Source organism: Podarcis cretensis (genome assembly GCF_951804945.1).
Source record: "Podarcis cretensis genome assembly, chromosome: 6".
NCBI lineage: Eukaryota > Metazoa > Chordata > Lepidosauria > Squamata > Lacertidae > Podarcis > Podarcis cretensis.
This window is the reverse complement of record NC_137175.1, coordinates 50,348,086-50,365,711: the sequence shown is the minus strand read 5'-3', so window position 1 is coordinate 50,365,711 and position 17,626 is coordinate 50,348,086. Positions and strand designations below refer to the sequence as shown.

The 17,626-nt window shown below is 48.3% G+C and overlaps 1 protein-coding gene across 11 annotated transcripts in view; it reads right to left on the bottom strand.

Moving 5' to 3' along the window:
• KCNC4 (potassium voltage-gated channel subfamily C member 4) overlaps window positions 1-17,626 on the bottom strand; it is a 75,024-nt gene that overhangs the window by 33,903 nt on the left and 23,495 nt on the right. Inside the window, exon 4 of one of the 11 annotated variants that reach the window (XM_079980337.1) lies at window positions 5,252-5,628. The exons of 5 other annotated variants lie outside the window; for them this stretch is intronic. In XM_079980337.1, coding sequence (XP_079836463.1) covers window positions 5,468-5,628 — 161 coding nt within the window. In that variant the 3' untranslated portion in view covers window positions 5,252-5,467. Of the gene's footprint in view, window positions 1-5,251; window positions 6,003-12,693; window positions 12,940-17,095; window positions 17,386-17,626 lie in introns of those variants that run through there. 5 more of the 11 variants (XM_079980336.1, XM_079980333.1, XM_079980334.1 and 2 more) reach the window with 5 other exon arrangements.

Genomic DNA, 17,626 nt, shown 5'->3' with positions numbered 1-17,626 from the left:
CCTTTTAGGTTTCACCTATTTCCTCCCTTCCTTCTCCTCCTAACATTCTCTGTAAAATTTGAACACTCTCAAAAGGCTGCTAATCCCTCTTCTGCCTAGTTTGCTTGTCCCCTTTCTTTCCCTGGGAATTGAATCAGTACTTTTTTCTGCTTAACAAATCTATACACGCTCTCCTTTGATATTGTCTAGGTGCAAATTTATTTCAAAAGACAATGAGCTGCCATTTGTCCTCTAGGGCTTTGTGGCATTGAGGGAACTTTTAAGGAAAACTGTCCCCAATCTTCATAAAGAAAATACCTACTTATGTATACACACACTTAAGTGAACATATACAAGAATCATGGGAGGCCTGGTCAACAGGGACAGAGCCCTATCCACATTTTGCTTTGGGTTGTGTGGGTAGGCTGAATGCCTGGACCCCTTTGTAATTCCTGGATCTAGTGCATATTCAATTGCCAGAATAGACAGGTAAATCGCCTGGGAGATGAGCCATTAAAAAGTCGATGGGAAGGTAATGGGCCATTAAGAAAGCCAAATGAGAGGGGGCCCTGCCTCAACTCAGAGATAGTTTAGAAGACAAAAGAGAGTTTTGAAGTAAGTAGAGTTTTAAAGTTGAGTTTAGGATTTGGCATTTTTGCATGATGTCTGGTACATGTGACATTCTGTAAAAGGAAGCAAGCTGGAGAGAGAGTCTGAACCATGGCTGAGGTCAGTTTGAGTCCAATAGTGCAGCTATGGGAGAAGCAAGACCCTCCTGGGATGTCCATACTGTGAACCCCTCCACCGTAGGCTCAGGTTGTATATATGTGTAAAGAAACAACACCCCAGTCTCTTTCGTGCCTCATTTCCAAAAGGAAACATGGACCCTGTGTAAGCACCTGGAACCCCTGGAATCTCACACTGCTAGGATATTGGGGTGGTGTGTAACAATATCTTTGCAAAGGAGAAGAGTGGGGAGAAAACCATAAAAAGTTGGGGCCCCCTCTGGTGACCCTTTGGCCTTGAGGGACTCCATTAGATGCTCCACCAGGCCCAGTAGCTACCAGCTGCTGCTGAAGAACATTGTGAATGCCTTCTGGCCCTTAAAGCCTGACTGGAATGCTTGATATTTTAGACACTGAATGCATATAGTTTGGGTACATCGAACCCGAACTTGAGGCTCTTGTTCCAGTAAGTAAGACCTGCAAATAAACCGAGCTGAAATATTTATTTGAGTATATAGAGGCAGTATGCAGTGTATGGGGCATTCTCTGGAATTCTTTGTCTCAGTGTGGCCATCATAAGTGAGCCATTAAGCATGGTACATTAGAACCTTTTAGTATCATCACCATGTTTCATCTTGTAATGAGCACCCGCTCTATAAAAATATTTTCAACACACAGTCAGGTCCCCCAAACAAATGCTTAGGCCCATCCCAAATCTAACCAAACGCACACACACACACACACAATATCACTACCCCAGATATATGTGTTTGCCTAGTCCCACGGTTCATGTTGCAACCTAGCTTTTTGTTAACACCCCACCCTGCTAGCACCGTTGGCTCATCTATGTAAGAAGGAATTTAAGGCAAACCATTTGAATTCCACTCAGCACAAGCTTTCACTGTGTTTGACGGAAGCATTCCTAAGTGCTGGTAGAAGGCAGTAAGTGTAAATGTATAAAGGAAGTAAAAAGAGTTTCCTTCCACTGCCAATCAAATTTGGCAGGCAGAGAGATTTGGAGAAGATTCAAACGACAGCTCCTAAGTCTATATGGAGATGTCATTAATGCACGTACAATCTTGCTGGGCTATGATATATTTACAGAGAGTTGAAAGTGTTTCCCAATATCTTACCCTTTGGTGATGAAATTGCAAAAATGTCTTTCCTTTGCAGTGGTATCTGTCGAGAATAGTAAAATGTCATGTAGGGAGCTGGTGGAACATAACCTCTGCAGAGCAACTCTTGGTAGTATAGCCAAGAGTGTTTTGGGTCACAGCAGAGTTCTGAATGTTCATGTTCTAGTCGAATCCAGGGACTTCTAGTCTTTGCATGAGCAATTACAATTGACAACTTAAAGAAGGTTTGGATAGGTGAAAGGTAAAACAGAAATTTGAGGGTGGGGTGAGTAAGAAGAGGAAGGAGGAAGCCACAGGAAAGTTCAGGGAGCAGGTAGCATACAGGAGGGAGAGGTACAGGGAACCCGAAACAGTAAGACTAGAGCACAGTCTGTGGAGTTTTGGTGCAAAAGCACTGCTTATACAAAGCAGGGAGCTTTGATCAATTCAGTATTGTTTGAGGAATAGCAGCAAACAGTGACCGTCTTACAGGGATCATACATGGTACCCAGAATCAAGTTATTTTGGCTCTTGAAGCACAAACTCCCCCAAGCCTTTTCACCACCCCCTGGCAATAAAAAAAAAAAAAAATACAATCATAATAAATTAAGTAACCCTTTGACATCCAAAATCAGCATCTCGAGACAGATGCCTCATTCTGCCTAATGGAAGCATATACATAAGTAAGCATGCACAGTTGCATTTTTAGCTGTATCCTTTGAGTCACTAACCTTGGTTAATAGTTTGATTCCTCCACCATTCTAATGTTCCTTTTATTTCACTGGTGTCAAGTTGGATTTGAATGCTAGTGTGTGAGTTTCATGACAGATTCATTTAAGGAGCATTGTGTACTTAAATAGCTCTTTTGGCTTGTCCACACTGGAGTTTACTGTGTGTTTGCATTCCCATTTAATTTTTATAGTCCACATAACATTACCCTCCAACAACATAATTCTTCCCTTGTAAATTTGGTGTTTACCTGATAGAGGTAATCTGATAAGTTATGGAGACTCAAGCTTCCAACCACTTCACCCAGGGTTGCAGATTATTTGTTTCATTCTTTTGGGGTGGGTGGATTAATTTTCACTTTATGCTATTCCCCTTTCCATGTCTGCTATTTCCTCATTGCTTCCATTACTTTTCTGGCTGTGCTTGGAATGATTTCCAGTGGGGTTTCTTTTTTTTCTCTTTTGATCCATCAGATTTGCACAAAACCAGAACACTGCACAAGCAAACAACATAAAAAACTTCTATGCCAGAATCATATATTGGGCAGCAGTCTGAAAAATTGTGTGCTGAGAATTTACAGTTTCTTTCATTTGTTTTCTAACATGCTAGTAGGGGCACATCACAAGCTTGTGTGTGTGTTTCTTTGGATTTGCACAAAACTAGAAAACTGCACAAGCAAATCTACAATTTCCTGTGCACTTTTGAATATGTCTTGGGTAGACTAGAAAGACAAAACAAGGTGCACATGCATGCCCTGTCATTACTTAATTGGCATAAATGGAATCAACAAATCAGAAGGCGGATAGAAGCACAAAGGGGAATGCCTACTGATATGAACAGGAAAGATTGAAGTTACTCTTCAGTACTCATTCAAATACATGTGGGAATGGACTACATTGGTCTAATTTGCACGGGAGACAAGTGGATAAATTGCTAAATAATGCTCAAATGTGGACAAGCCCTTCAACTTACCTGGACTTAAACCAGTGCCTTGGTCACTGAGTAAGCTGGTACCATGTACAGAGCAGCTCCCATATTTTTCTCAGGCATCAAAAGTTGCATCTGCTTATATTGATCAGCAACAATTTTGGAAACAAGCCCTGCTGTATAATATCATTAGCACCCCAGCAATGCCTTCAATGTCATTATGGACCCAGCAGTGCAGCTTTCAGGCCATCCTGATTTACAAATGGCTTTTCCCCATCTCAGCGGGCACTATACAGTTTCTCTCTGTGCGTCAGAGAGTTTTTATCTGTAATTGAGGCTTGGCCATCAGCCACAAAGCTTGGATTGCTCAGGATTTGATGCTGTTTTTCTTTCCAGTTTAATTGAGGGCCTTGGCTTCAGATGAGCAGGCCTGGTGCCAGCAGCCAGAGAACCTTGGCAGCTCTCCAAGGTCCTTGGTCTCTAGGGCAGGGAGATACAATAAGGGCTGAACCCAGTCTGCTACTGTTGTTGCCAAAGATGGACCTCAGATCAGAGGTGAGGGACAGCTCAGTTCTGGCTCTTGTCTACAGCTTGTTGCCTTCCTGCCCGCAGCAGAGGATGAGAAGGATGCTGCTGCCGGAAAGCTGGAAAGACATTTCTCTCAGTCAAGGTCTGGCACTTGAGGTGAAAAACAGCAGCACACTCTGGAACTCGTGGATCTGGCAATCTCTCTGGCTACCAGCTGCATTCCTAGAACTACAGCACCCACTCGCACTTTGTTAGGGTCCTCACCTTGGTCCTCCTGACACTTCCTCACAGGGTCCTCTTGATCTGGATCATCAAGGGTGCAACTGATGCTGAGAAGCAGCAGTTGTAGCCTTAGGACTTTTGCAGCTGGAGAAAGAGTGTGCCGGGGCGGGGGTGGCAGAATGCCCCCCTGTGTGTGTGTCTGTAAGATTAAAGGTGCAGGCAAGAAAAGAGTGCTCTCCTGTGGAATGTGTTACTGAAGCTACAGTTTCACCTCAGTTCATGGCAAGCAGCAGGGCTGGGTAGGGTTTGGGTTTAAAGCAACATTTCTCAGTTCCAGTCCCATTTCCTTGAATAACCTCAGGCTTTGTGAGAGTTAAGCCACCCGGCTGAGACACTCTGCATTTCACACAAACAGAGCAAGCTCTAGCGCTGCATTGCAATCTGTGGGTGCTGGATCCAGGTTGCTGTGTATAAGGACTCCCCAGCTATGCAAACAATCTAGCATAATAGTTTTGGGAAGGAAGAACTGCTAGATTTATTGTGTGATGTAGAAACACGTAATTGTTGGGGGACGGAATAGAAAAGGGGCATGTCTGTGCTTGGCCTCTTGGCTGAATCGCACCAACCTCAGCCCCATCGCCACCACCCTGCCTGGAACTTCTCAGGCCTCCATAGGGAGGCTGCCAGCTGACTTAGCCAATTCCACTGCTGCTGATAAACAGATAGCATGTGGTGACATCCTTGTGCAAGCCCTTTCAATTAAGCAAGGCTATGAAGTCGGGTTAACACATGAAGTGAGCTGTGCAAAAGGGAGTTGGTGTGTGCCTTCGCTTTTGCTGCAAGAGCACTGCGCTAATGCTGCAGGATGCAGAAGACGACCATGCCACGGGCATCAGAGTCTTCTTGGCTAGATAATTACAGTCCATATCACTGGCACAGCAGCTCAATAGAACTTCACTCTAACGGCTAGGTGGCTTGAACCTTCCCAGTAACCCAGAATAAGGCAACAGCAGGAATACCCAAAAGTTAGAATTCAGCTCCCACATCTCTTTATTAAGATTTTTAGGTACAGTTCGACAGGAAGAGGCATGTGTACAGCACAGGAGATAATAGTACTAAATACTGTCTGGGATGCAGTAGTAGCACTGAGGGGGAAACAACATAGCGACCTCTCCAGTTTAACAGTCCTGCCTTTTTCCTGTTATAATAGTCCACAAAGCTACTTTGTCAGGACTTCTCCTCTCAACATCTCGTGGGTTCCAGTTCCCAAACATTTCCACGAATATCATTTTTAGAAAGGGAACATTTCCATTGAAGAAGTCTGGCGCACATACGGCAGAGTCTAAAAAAACAAGAGCTGCAGACAATGCTTGGCACTAACATACTGAAGCATCTGCAGGAGCCTGCAAGAAAGTTATCTAAGATTAGCAACGTCCATCTATGACAAGGTCCAGGAACCATTTAAGTTACTACAGTGGAGCTCAGTAGCTATGCCAGCCAACAGGTCAGTTAACACAATAAAAAAGAGAGAGGATGCTGCTGCTGATGGAAGAGAGTTCAGGTGCTGGTACAGGACGAGAGCCCATGATGACACTGGCAGTGTGGAGAAACCCTGGGATGCCCATGAGATGTTTTCACACATTGAATACATAGCAAGCAGGATTACAGCAAACAGGAAGGTCCTCCCAGCTTACATTCTCCCAGTTTACATTTCTAACAGGATAATTGCTCGAGCCAATCCCAGCTTCTAGTGACAGTCACTGAGGATTCAACAGTCCTGCAAAAACAAGCATTTTCAGATTCCATCCCAGCAAAAGATTCCAAAAAGGGGAAAAAGAAAAGAAAAGGGGGAAAATAGTTTTCCAATCAATGCTTCATGTATGCTTGTCTCTGTGTCCCATGACAAAAGCTTTCCTCGGAGCTGGTTAGACAGGAAGGCATCTGTCAGAGCCACCCTGGGTCCCAGCTCACAAGAGACCAAAGTCCAGTCCAAGTTATATACAAAAGGTTTTATTGAAGATCATTGTCGTCATTACATCCAAACTCCGTGGCTCCACATCTGTTACCCTTAGATGTTAGAAGTCCCCTCTGAGTCCGTCCCTCCCCTGCACCAATTTAAGAGCCCTGTGCTGCTCCACCTTTTCCTCTCCTTCCTTTTCCGCAGGGTCTTCCTGCCCCCCTGTGTTCCCTCTTTCCGGGACTCCCCAGAGGCTGAGTCTTCTCCTGCCTGCTGCCCCCTCCTTCGTGCTTTAGCACCAGGCTCCTCCCCAGAGCTCTCCCCACTTCCGCGCGCCTCCACATTTGAACTTGGCGCGCGTACGTTGCTCCTGACCTTCCTTTCAACAGCCACACTGCTCCCGGTACTGCTTTCCGCCCCTTCCGGCAGGACGTCTTGCCCCGATCTCCTTCCCCCCTCTGCTCCTTGTTCTGTTCCTCCCGACACACTGGTAACTCCACCCTCTTCACTCCGTTCCGGTGGAGAAGCAGGTCTCGATCTCCAACTCCCACTGGCGGTTCCCCCTACGTTCCCCTGCTCCTGACTGCTTCCCCCTTGGGCTCCCCTTGGCTTGACCAGGGAGGCTCCCTTTTGGGAATCCTCCGATTCACTGGACGGACTCATGGACCATCTCGGGTCATTGTCGTCCTCTTCCTCGTCAGGCTGGAATCCTTCTCCCTCACTCTCGGTCTCCTCCCTCCTCTGCGCCTCACTCCCTGAACCCCTGACATCCATCCCCCCCTCGAAGCCCCCCCTTCCCCCCTCCCCCCCATCGGGTGCGGGTTGTGGGAACTGCAGCTCCTCGGAGGTAGGTGCAGGATACAGTTCGGCTACGTCCATGACCTCTGCTGGCAGCTCGGTGTACGTGTGTTCGAATTCGGGTCCTTCACCCAAAATGTTCGCAGTTCCCTCTTCCATTGCTATTTCGTCTGGTGCTGCCAGCCAAGGCCCCTTCAGCCATTTCTTGCGCCAGGCTTCCTCTGGGTGCTCATCCCACCAATAAGAGGGCTCTGTGTCCACCCCCGAACACGATCCCCTGGGCGAGTTTGAGTTCGGCGTTCTTTCCTCGGCTGAAGAAAAGCCGTGGAAAGTGCTGCCTGAACATGTGGGGGTAAAGAGCCAGTCATCGAAGTACTCGGCTGGCATGGGTCTATGTGGGAAAAGGGCATGGAACTCGTCCTTTAAAAGAGGTTCGTCTAAAGCGTAGTCCGGCACCCACCCACTGGCACTGACTGGTGCACCCTCCCTGACTAGAAAGTATTCTATTCCCTCTTCCCCCCATCTCGAGTCCAGGATCTCTGTGACCTCGTTGAGTGGTTCGACCCTAGGCGATCCCTCCCTCCTGGGTGACTCTGTGCGTGGCTGCGGTACTGTTTCAGACTCCTGAAACCTGTGCGGGGCCTTGTAGGGAGTGAGCACCGACCTATGAAAAACCGGGTGGACTCTGGAACCTTCGGGGAGGGCCAGTCGAAAAGCCACGGGGTTGATCTTAGCCTCCACCTGGTATGGTCCTAGCTGCCTGTGCCCTAGCTTCTTCTTGGCCAACGACTTGGTTGGCATCGCCTGGGCCGCTAACCACACCCAGTCCCCCACCTGGATGTCCTCTCCCACTCTTCTGCCTTTGTCTGCCTGCACCTTATATGCTTGTTTGGCTAGCTCCAAATGTCTCCGCAGCTCCTCGTGCACCTCTTGTAGTTCTGCAGCGAACTGGTCGGCCTCTTGCGGCTCCCCCTCTCTTGGTGCTACGAACCCCGGGAAGGTCCTGGGATGACGTCCATTGTTCGCGAAGAACGGCGTCACCCCCGTCGACGCATGCTTCGTGTTGTTGTAGGCAAACTCCGCCATCGGTAGGTAGTCCACCCAAGCTGTGGGTCGCTGATTTGCATAACATCTCAGGTACTGCTGCATGATCGCGTTGACCCTCTCGGCCTGGCCGTTGGTTTGTGGATGTCTTGCCGACGCTAGGTTGATCTTGACGCGCAGGATACCTAGGAGCTTCTGCCAAAAATTGGAAATAAACTGGCGCCCCCTGTCGGACAGGATGGCCCGCGGCAGCCCATGCGCCCGGAACACGTGGTCGATGAAGAGCTTGGCGGTCTGTTCCGCCGTCGCCACCTTCGCGCAGGGAATGAAGTGCGCCATCTTGGTGAACAAGTCCACCACCACCAGTACCGCCGTCTTGCCTCTGGAACTGGGCAGGTCAGTGACGAAGTCCAGCGCCACCCTCTCCCACGGTTGCTGTGGTGTTTCCAGTGGTTCCAGCAAGCCCGCCGGCTTCTGGTGTACTGGCTTGGACCTCTGACAAGTGTCACATCTGGCGACGTACTCCGCTACTTCTCCTCGCATCTGGGGCCACCAAAAGTCCCTGGCCACCAGTTCTATTGTCTTCTCCCTGCCGAAATGGCCCGCACTGGGAGCGTCGTGCAACTGCTGCAGAACCTTTGCTCGGAGCTCGTCGCTCGGCACGTAGAGGGCACCCTTGTGCGTTAACAGTCCGTCGCGTAACTGGAACTCATCGTCTCTCAGCGAACCCCTACGCAGCTCCTCTATTTTGGATTGTGCAAACTGATCTACCTGCAACGCGCGTCGCACTGCGTCCAGGTCGACAGCGATGGCAGCGCACGCCCACGCCTGCGGTGCAAAAATGTGCCTGGCTGCTATTGGCGCCGCTTCCTCAAGATATTGCGGTTTCCTGGAGAGCGCATCGGCTATAACGTTGGAGTCCCCTGGGACGTACTCTATCCTGAAGTCGAAATCCGCGAAGAACTCTGCCCAGCGCATGTGTCTTTGGCTCTGGAGTTTCGCCGTGCGCCAATACTCTAAATTCTTGTGATCCGTGCGGACCTGCACTGTGTGCTTGGCTCCAATGAGGAAATGTCGCCACGCTTTGAACGCTGCGTGAATGGCTAACAGCTCCCTGTCCCATATGGTGTAGTTTTGCTCCGCTTTGCTGAGCTTTCTGGAGTAAAAGGCACCGGGTCTCCAGTTCCCATGTGGATCTTCTTGCAGGAGTACGGCTCCAACCGCTCTGTCTGACGCGTCGGTCTCTACTCGTATGGGCTTGCCTGGATTCACGTGCAGCAGCTGCTCCTCGGAGGCGAAAAGGCTTTTAAGCTTCTGAAAAGAGCGCTCCGCCTGTTCCGTCCACACGAACCTCTTTTTCTTGGAACTGAGAGTGTCCGTGATCGCTGCCGTCTCCTTTGCAAAACCTCTGATGAATTTGCGGTAGAAGTTGGCGAAGCCGATGAATCTTTGGACTTCCTTCCGATTGCGAGGGCTCTTCCAGTCCAACACCGCGCGGACCTTGGCGCTGTCCATGGCCAGCCCCTTGTCGGACAGCTTGTAGCCTAGGAAATCCACGTCCGTCACATCAAACTGGCACTTCTCTAACTTGGCGTAGAGCTTGTTTTCCCGTAGTCTCTGCAGGACTTCCTTTACGTCCTTCTCATGGGCCTCCTCCGTTTCCGAAAAGATCAGGATGTCGTCGAGGAAACACACGCATTTCTTGTAGAGAAGTCCCGCTAGCACGTGATGCATAAATGCTTGAAAGACGTGAGATCCATTTTGGAGACCAAATGGCATCACTCTGTATTCGTACGTGCCCAGAGGCGTGAACATGGCCGTCTTCCACTCATCGCCCTCCCGGATGCGTATGAGGTTATACGCTCCACGCAGATCCAATTTGGTGAAGATCTTCCCCTTCCTTACGGTTGCCAGGAGATCATCTATCTTGGGCATGGGGAAGGCCTTGGGTTTGGTCTTACTGTTTATGAATCGATAGTCCACAATGAGTCTTTTTTGGGGCGTGTCCTTTTTCTTTACAAAGAAAACAGGACTGCCCCCCACCGCTTTCGATTCTCGGATGAATCCGCGCTTCAAATTGTGCTCTATGAACTCCCTGAGTTCTTGCATCTCGTCCTCAGACATGGAATACAGCTTTGCAGTCGGCAACTGCGCCCCTGGCACCAGGTCGATGGCACAATCATAAGGCCTGTGGGGGGGCAACCGGTCAGCTTCCTTCTCGCAGAAAACCTCCAGGAACCCCTCGTACTTGCGGGGTACTGCCTGCACCATGCCAAGTTGCAACTGCTGCTCAGCTCCCTCCTCCTGGCTGGACTGGATGCAATGTTGAGCACAGTACGATGAGCAAAAGGTGATCTGCCGTTGGTACCACGCTACAGCAGGACTGTGTCTCTCCAGCCAACTCATGCCTAATACTATAGGCGTGTCTGAAAGGCGGGTGACATTGAAGCTGATGACTTCTCGATGATTTCCAATCCTCATCACCATGGGAGGCGTCTGTTGCACAACTTGTCCTCCTAGCAATTTCCTGCCATCCACCGTGACTACGTTCAGAGGTGTTGTCGCTGGCAGAAGCGCTATGCGATGCTGCTTGACAAAGTGCGTCCCCACAAAATCTGCGTTGCTCCCAGAATCAATCGTGATGGGGACTTCCAGGGTGGTTCCATTCGGCAACTGAAGTGTTGCAGTGAGCTGCACCGCTGGCTTGGGTGGTAAAGGGTCTGTGCGTTGCAAAAGCGCTGGGGACTGCTCTACAGATTCGCCTGGCTGAGCCCCAGCAGCTCTGCTTCCAGCCAGGCACTGTCGTTTCCCTGAGGTTGCTCTGCTTGCATCATTTCTGCTGCAACAGTTGCTAAAGCTGCAGTGTGTTTCTGCAGCCTCTGGGGACACTCTTTCGCCATGTGCTGTGCACTGTCGCAAATGTAACACTTCCTGGTCCGTCTAGGAGGCTGTGCCTTTACTGCACCGGAAGCTGGGGCTCTGGCTGTTGCTTGAGCCTTAGCACCACCAAGTTCCATGGGCTCCTCCCCCTGCCTTCCCAGTGGCGAAGGATGTGACTGACTGAACTCCCTGGGGATGAAAGAAGACGTCCTCGCTGGTGGACGCACCTGACGTTCTTCCTCAGTGTGCCAAGGACGTCCCTCGTGCCTTATCCCAATCGCCAAAGCCCTCTGCACAAGCTCCTCCAGGGTCCGGGGTCTGTCTCCCCTGGCAAGTTCATCCTTAATGGGACCGCTGAGCCCCTCCCAGAACAAATCCCTCACAGGTGCACAATCCTTCTCCCAGCTTAGCGCAGTCAGTAAAGCAAAAAATCTGGAATGGTACTGACGCACAGTGGCTTTGTCTTGCCGCAATCCAAAAATTTCCCTGCGTGCAAGATCCACATCTACAGTTGACTGGAAGCAGGCATCCATTGCTTTAATGAATTCATCTGCATCGCGGCGGGCAGGGCCATCTTCACGCCACAAATTGCGCAACCAGTCTCTGGCCGGCCCATGCAAGTGAGAAACAATAAACCCCACTTTCTCCTCCTCATCTTTAAAGTCATGACGAAGCAAGTGCAATGCATACAAAACGTCTGCTCTGAAACTGGGGTAGTGCTTCAGGTTCCCATCGAAGTGGGTGACTAGGCTGCCCCCCCGCCGTCCAAGTCCAATCCCTTCTCTGGACCCTGGGAACCCTTCCCTGCTTGCACGTTCCCACCTGGTTTGCAGGTCCTGGCAGCGCTTCTCCATTTCGTCATGCTTCTTCTGAGACGCAAGGACTGCAGCAGTGAGTTCGGAAACTGTAGTTCGCAGAGCTGTCAACTGCTCCTCCGCACTCATGGCTGTCACCGTTCGTGAGCTTTGCAAAAAAAAATTTTTGCGTTCTTTGGAGGGGACTTACTGTCAGAGCCACCCTGGGTCCCAGCTCACAAGAGACCAAAGTCCAGTCCAAGTTATATACAAAAGGTTTTATTGAAGATCATTGTCGTCATTACATCCAAACTCCGTGGCTCCACATCTGTTACCCTTAGATGTTAGAAGTCCCCTCTGAGTCCGTCCCTCCCCTGCACCAATTTAAGAGCCCTGTGCTGCTCCACCTTTTCCTCTCCTTCCTTTTCCGCAGGGTCTTCCTGCCCCCCTGTGTTCCCTCTTTCCGGGACTCCCCAGAGGCTGAGTCTTCTCCTGCCTGCTGCCCCCTCCTTCGTGCTTTAGCACCAGGCTCCTCCCCAGAGCTCTCCCCACTTCCGCGCGCCTCCACATTTGAACTTGGCGCGCGTACGTTGCTCCTGACCTTCCTTTCAACAGCCACACTGCTCCCGGTACTGCTTTCCGCCCCTTCCGGCAGGACGTCTTGCCCCGATCTCCTTCCCCCCTCTGCTCCTTGTTCTGTTCCTCCCGACACACTGGTAACTCCACCCTCTTCACTCCGTTCCGGTGGAGAAGCAGGTCTCGATCTCCAACTCCCACTGGCGGTTCCCCCTACGTTCCCCTGCTCCTGACTGCTTCCCCCTTGGGCTCCCCTTGGCTTGACCAGGGAGGCTCCCTTTTGGGAATCCTCCGATTCACTGGACGGACTCATGGACCATCTCGGGTCATTGTCGTCCTCTTCCTCGTCAGGCTGGAATCCTTCTCCCTCACTCTCGGTCTCCTCCCTCCTCTGCGCCTCACTCCCTGAACCCCTGACAGCATCTTTCCAGCTCTTTTGATTTAAGAGACCTGGCACTGAAAACACTGTTAGATACTTTTTTTTCCTCCCATTGATTCCTAGACATGAATGGCTTATAAAAAAAACAACAAAAAACATAGTAAGGGAGAAAATCAGAGCTGTGCGCTGGAGAATCCAGAGGTGCTTCAAAGGGAAGAGCGGTGGTGAGTCATTCGGCCTTCTAAAGGCTGGAGAAACTGCCCAGACAGCACATATGGTAGCTTGGCTGAGTCAGAGGGAGAAGACAAAAGCTCAGTGGAGACTGACAGCACCATGCCGAAGCAACCACAGAGAGGGTTAAAGCATTGTTACCCTACCTGTATGCCCCCGACCCTGTACAAATGCCTACTAACACCATATTATCATTTTGTAGACAAGAAGTAGGACCTTCCAATGAATAAAAGTTGTTTTCATAGTAGCATCTGTCCAAAGCCAGGACAGACTCCATGCTTCAGACCTCATGTAAGGATTTTGGAGCATGTATATTTCTGTACAAGTCACTAGTTCTGCACAGAGTGACTATTCTTGATGGAACTTCAGGAGAGTGTTGAATCAGCCTAGGTACTAGGCATGCATGCCAAAAGCACATACTCTTTGATGCCTAAAAGGTGTGCATGGGGCTAGGGGCATTGTCTGAGCTTGATAACTCTGCTGTAGATATTAGGTATTTAAAAAGTAACATCAATAAATGCTCTTATAACACACTGCCTTTCACTGAGGAGGCATGTAATTTCTCTACCTGATTCCTCTGTGGCTTGAGCACTGCATTCTATACTCTGGTTAGGCTGTGATTTGCCCTCTGGACTGAGCCCACTAAAAATATGCAGGACAAACAGCCTGAGATTATATCCTAGGCAGGTATCCCAATTATCCCAACTGAGGGGTCAGATTGCCCTTACTTTGAGGAGCAGAATATTTCAGCACTACCCATCTGACTATTTCATTATACAATATTTCAAAGCTTTTCCCCTTGTTAACTGTACAGAAAGGTCATGTATGAACAGAATCTCCCCCCCCCCTCTCACACACACCCCAGTTGAATGATATGAAACTGGGGCTTAAGAGCTCCTGTAAATTGCAGCAGAGGCTGCTTGGGAAGTCAATTGGAAAGACACTTGTCAGATACAATGCCCATATCAATCAATATTCACTGTTGGTCTAGTTTCTATACCATTGATTCAGGAATTCAAGGAAGGAAGGAAGGAAGGAAGGAAGGAAGGAAGGAAGGAAGGAAGGAGAGATAATTTATTTTAATTATAAATGTTTTGAAGCAGCTTATATTAGATATTAGCAGGACCTGGTCAGGTAGTAGAGCTGGATATATAAAGGAAAGGGACATCAATAGAACAGAATTGTCATGTTCTTTCAGAGTGGTGTTTGGTAGGAATTTTGAAAACATTCTCATAGCTTTTTTTATATTTAGAGTAAAAGTTGAAACAATTCTCATATTTGACAATGCTATAAACAAACAAAATAGAAATATTTTGCACATCTTTAGTAAAAGGGCCTGTTTGAGGCAACTATTTCTCATCATATTTCAGGTACGAGAATTGAAAGTGAAAACACTTAGAACAAACAGCTCCTACCCTCCCTTTTCTGAATGACTGTGAACCAGACAGTAATAGATAGAATATGCCTCTTGCAGAGAATCTATTTGGATGAGAAGAAATTATTGCCTGGATTCCCCTCAATTTACAAGCCAGATACTTAGGTGTAGAGAAATGGAGTGGCTTGCCCAAGCTTTTATGGCATTCAGTCAATAATTAAATGCCAATATCTGGATTTTTCATCCACAGCCTTAATTGCCAGGCCGGTCTTTGCTTGGAATCCACTAATGGTTATCCTTCTGTTACTGATATCACAGCACAGTCAATTATGAGAAGAATAGCTTTCAGTGTGTTCATAACCCTTTTTACGGATGTAAGTGTGTGCCATTAACAGCTTTATAAGAGCTATCCAGCAAGTGCTGCTCTCCCCATTATTGCAGCTTTTTGCTGGGTAATGCTTCTTCTGTTGAATTTTGCCTGTCATACTTCTTTTGGGAGGCATTAAGCAAAACCAGGGTGAAAGCGGCAATCGTGTGCATGAACATGAACATTAATGGAGTATCTTTTGCTTCAAGCATTCATGGGCTTTTAATCTGGCCATAGTCAGAAGTAGCTATGGGTAGATTCACACAAAGAATCACAGAACTGTAGAGCTGGAAGGGACCCTGAGAATCATTCAGTCCAACCCCCTGCAAGGCAGTAATATGCAGCTGTTCCATATGGGGATCAAACCTGCAACCTTGGTGTTATTAGCACCCTCTAACTAACTGAGCCATGCATCATTAATGTCACATCTCTTGCAGACTAAGCACTCTCATTTGCATCTGGCTGTGTGAACTTCGTGGATCAAAAATTCTGGTGTTTGTGATCTGACGTCTCTGCCGCAGTGTTTCATTTGCAATGGCTGTTTCACACATAAAATGCACCGTGTGGTGTGCAGCCATCAAGTGATGAATGTGTGGACTTCCTGCAAGCTTATTGGGGCCTCTACCAGGAAAGAGGCTTCCCACGCAATTCTGCTGTTGCTTATAAAAATGAAGAGGAACCTCTCCTCACTCAGCAGGACAGAGAGGCTCTTTTGGTACCTCAGCTGGCTATCTGGATTCATAGGTCTTAGAAGCCATGACAGCACTGATGCGAAGACTCAGTATTTGACATATCGAGACTCCAAAATACTAGGGCTGCTTCACACCCAATGTTTTCCCTACAAGGGTAGAGTGAGGAAAGTGTGAACCAGAGATGGGGAAACTGTGACCCTCCAGATGGGGTTGGACTCCAACTCCCATCAGCCCCAGCCAGCATGGGCAATGGTGAGGGATGCTAGAAGTTGTAATCCAGTAACAACTGGAGGGCCACAGGTTTTCATGTGTGAAAAATGCACACATGCTTGGAAGCTGTTGCAAGATGCAAATTTCAAGCAAATGTACATGTAGCAAAGGAGACACTTGTGCAATTTCCACACACAATATTGTAGGTATCCCCCTCCTCCAGTCTGTTTATAAAAAATGTAATAAAACCCTCACCCAAACCATTTGAAGGAAAAACGAACCCCGTTTAAACTCCTGGAATCCCTGGAATCCTGCACTGCTCAGAGATTGCGGTAGCATGTAACAATATGCATTTTTGTACATATTCCTTGGCCAGAGAACTGTATTGCAAAATTCAGAGAAGTGCACATTTCAAAGGATGACTGCGCTTTGGTTTGCATGTTGTTTGTAAAGTGCAAAATCAGGTAGGCTTGCCTTTAAATGTGAACTGAAATGTGATTTGCAAAAGCAAAGCAAGTAGACCCAATCAAAGTGCAGGTAAGGAGAATTCCAACATTATCCCCTTGCATGCAGTGGCAGTTGCAATGGCACAAGTAATGTAACTTCAAAAGAAGAATACTAGTTATAGTAATTGGGAGGGCAGACAGCATAAGAGACTGGCTAGATCAGATCAAAGGCCTACCTAGTCCAGAATCCTCTTTCCACAGTGGATGACCAGGTGCTTATGGGAAGCCCACAAACAAGACTCTCCAGCTCATGAACCCCAGCAACTGGCCTCTGAACCCCTGTTGGTAGTATACAACCATTTGACTAATAGCCTCATCCTCCATTAATTTGTCTGGTCTCCTTTTATAGCCAACCGGAGACGGTTGGGTTGTCATTGGGTTAGACCACTTACGCACAAGGTTTTTCCTGAATGCATGCATGCATATGCACCAAATCTGAGCCCACTTCCTGCTCTGAACTGACCCGGGAGAGTTTTTTATGTAGTGTAAGAATAACTCCATCACAAAGGACAGGCACTTCCTTCTTGGTATAGAAGTGTATTAACTTTCCCGAACTACCACGTCTTTCTTGTTTTATGGGCTTAAGATGCTTTCCCAGGTCAGCTCCTCTGGGATTGCTCTGCATTCAAACCTCAGTCACTTGACACATTTGTAGCTGATTGGTTGCAGGCAGCTGCATCCTGTTCCCAGGGATGGGTCAGGAGATCAGCAGTTGCACGGGTGAGCGTGGCCTTTCCCAAGGGATGAGAACTAATCAATCTCAATTAGCAGGGAAGGAAATACCTTTCGGGTTCAGTGGCCTGAACACAGTTTGAAATTAGCAGGTTTAGCATAGCATGCCTAAAAAACATCTCTCTTGCTCCCCTTCCTGATAAGTCTCAATAAAAGTAGGTGAACCTGAAGATCAATTTAGAGCTTTCGGACTAGCAAGACAGCGGTGAAGTGCTCTACTTGCAGATGCCACTTTTGCCATTTTTACTTTGTACATCAGCTAGAGGCGGAGTATTCAGGGCTCTCAGCTCAATTCAGGCAACTAAGTTTTCTCATGCCAGGAAAGGTATCCCTGCCAAAATAAACAGAAGCAAACCCAAGGCGGATGGTCCCAGTAAAACTGAGTCACATGTCTAACACGTGATGGATTGTTGTGCACTGCCCAGACCTGTGAAGAATGCACCACAAAGTGATGCCAAAGCAAGCAAAAACTATGGCAGCCAGATAGCTGAAAAGTAAACATTTATCTTTGAACTGATCACTCAGCTAGAAGGCGAGGTAGCTGCAGATGCTGCTGGCTTTTGTTGGCCCTTCCCACTCCACAGCCTCCTATGGGGTATCCATGTAGCCCTGGCTGGTGCTGTAAGTGGGGTGGGGGAAGAGTGAAAGGCGACAAGGGGGAAACGTAAGATCAACCACTGTCTTTCACTTGATCTGTACATTTAATGGTAATTGCTCGTTCTCTGGGTTGCAGTCTGGCAACCCCTCGAGGCCACCTCTTGATCACTTGAGTCTTTCTTCACCTTTGTGCGTTGGTGTCAGGGGAAAACATTTCAGATAAATAAACTTAAAATTGCAGCCTTCACCAGAAGACAAAGATG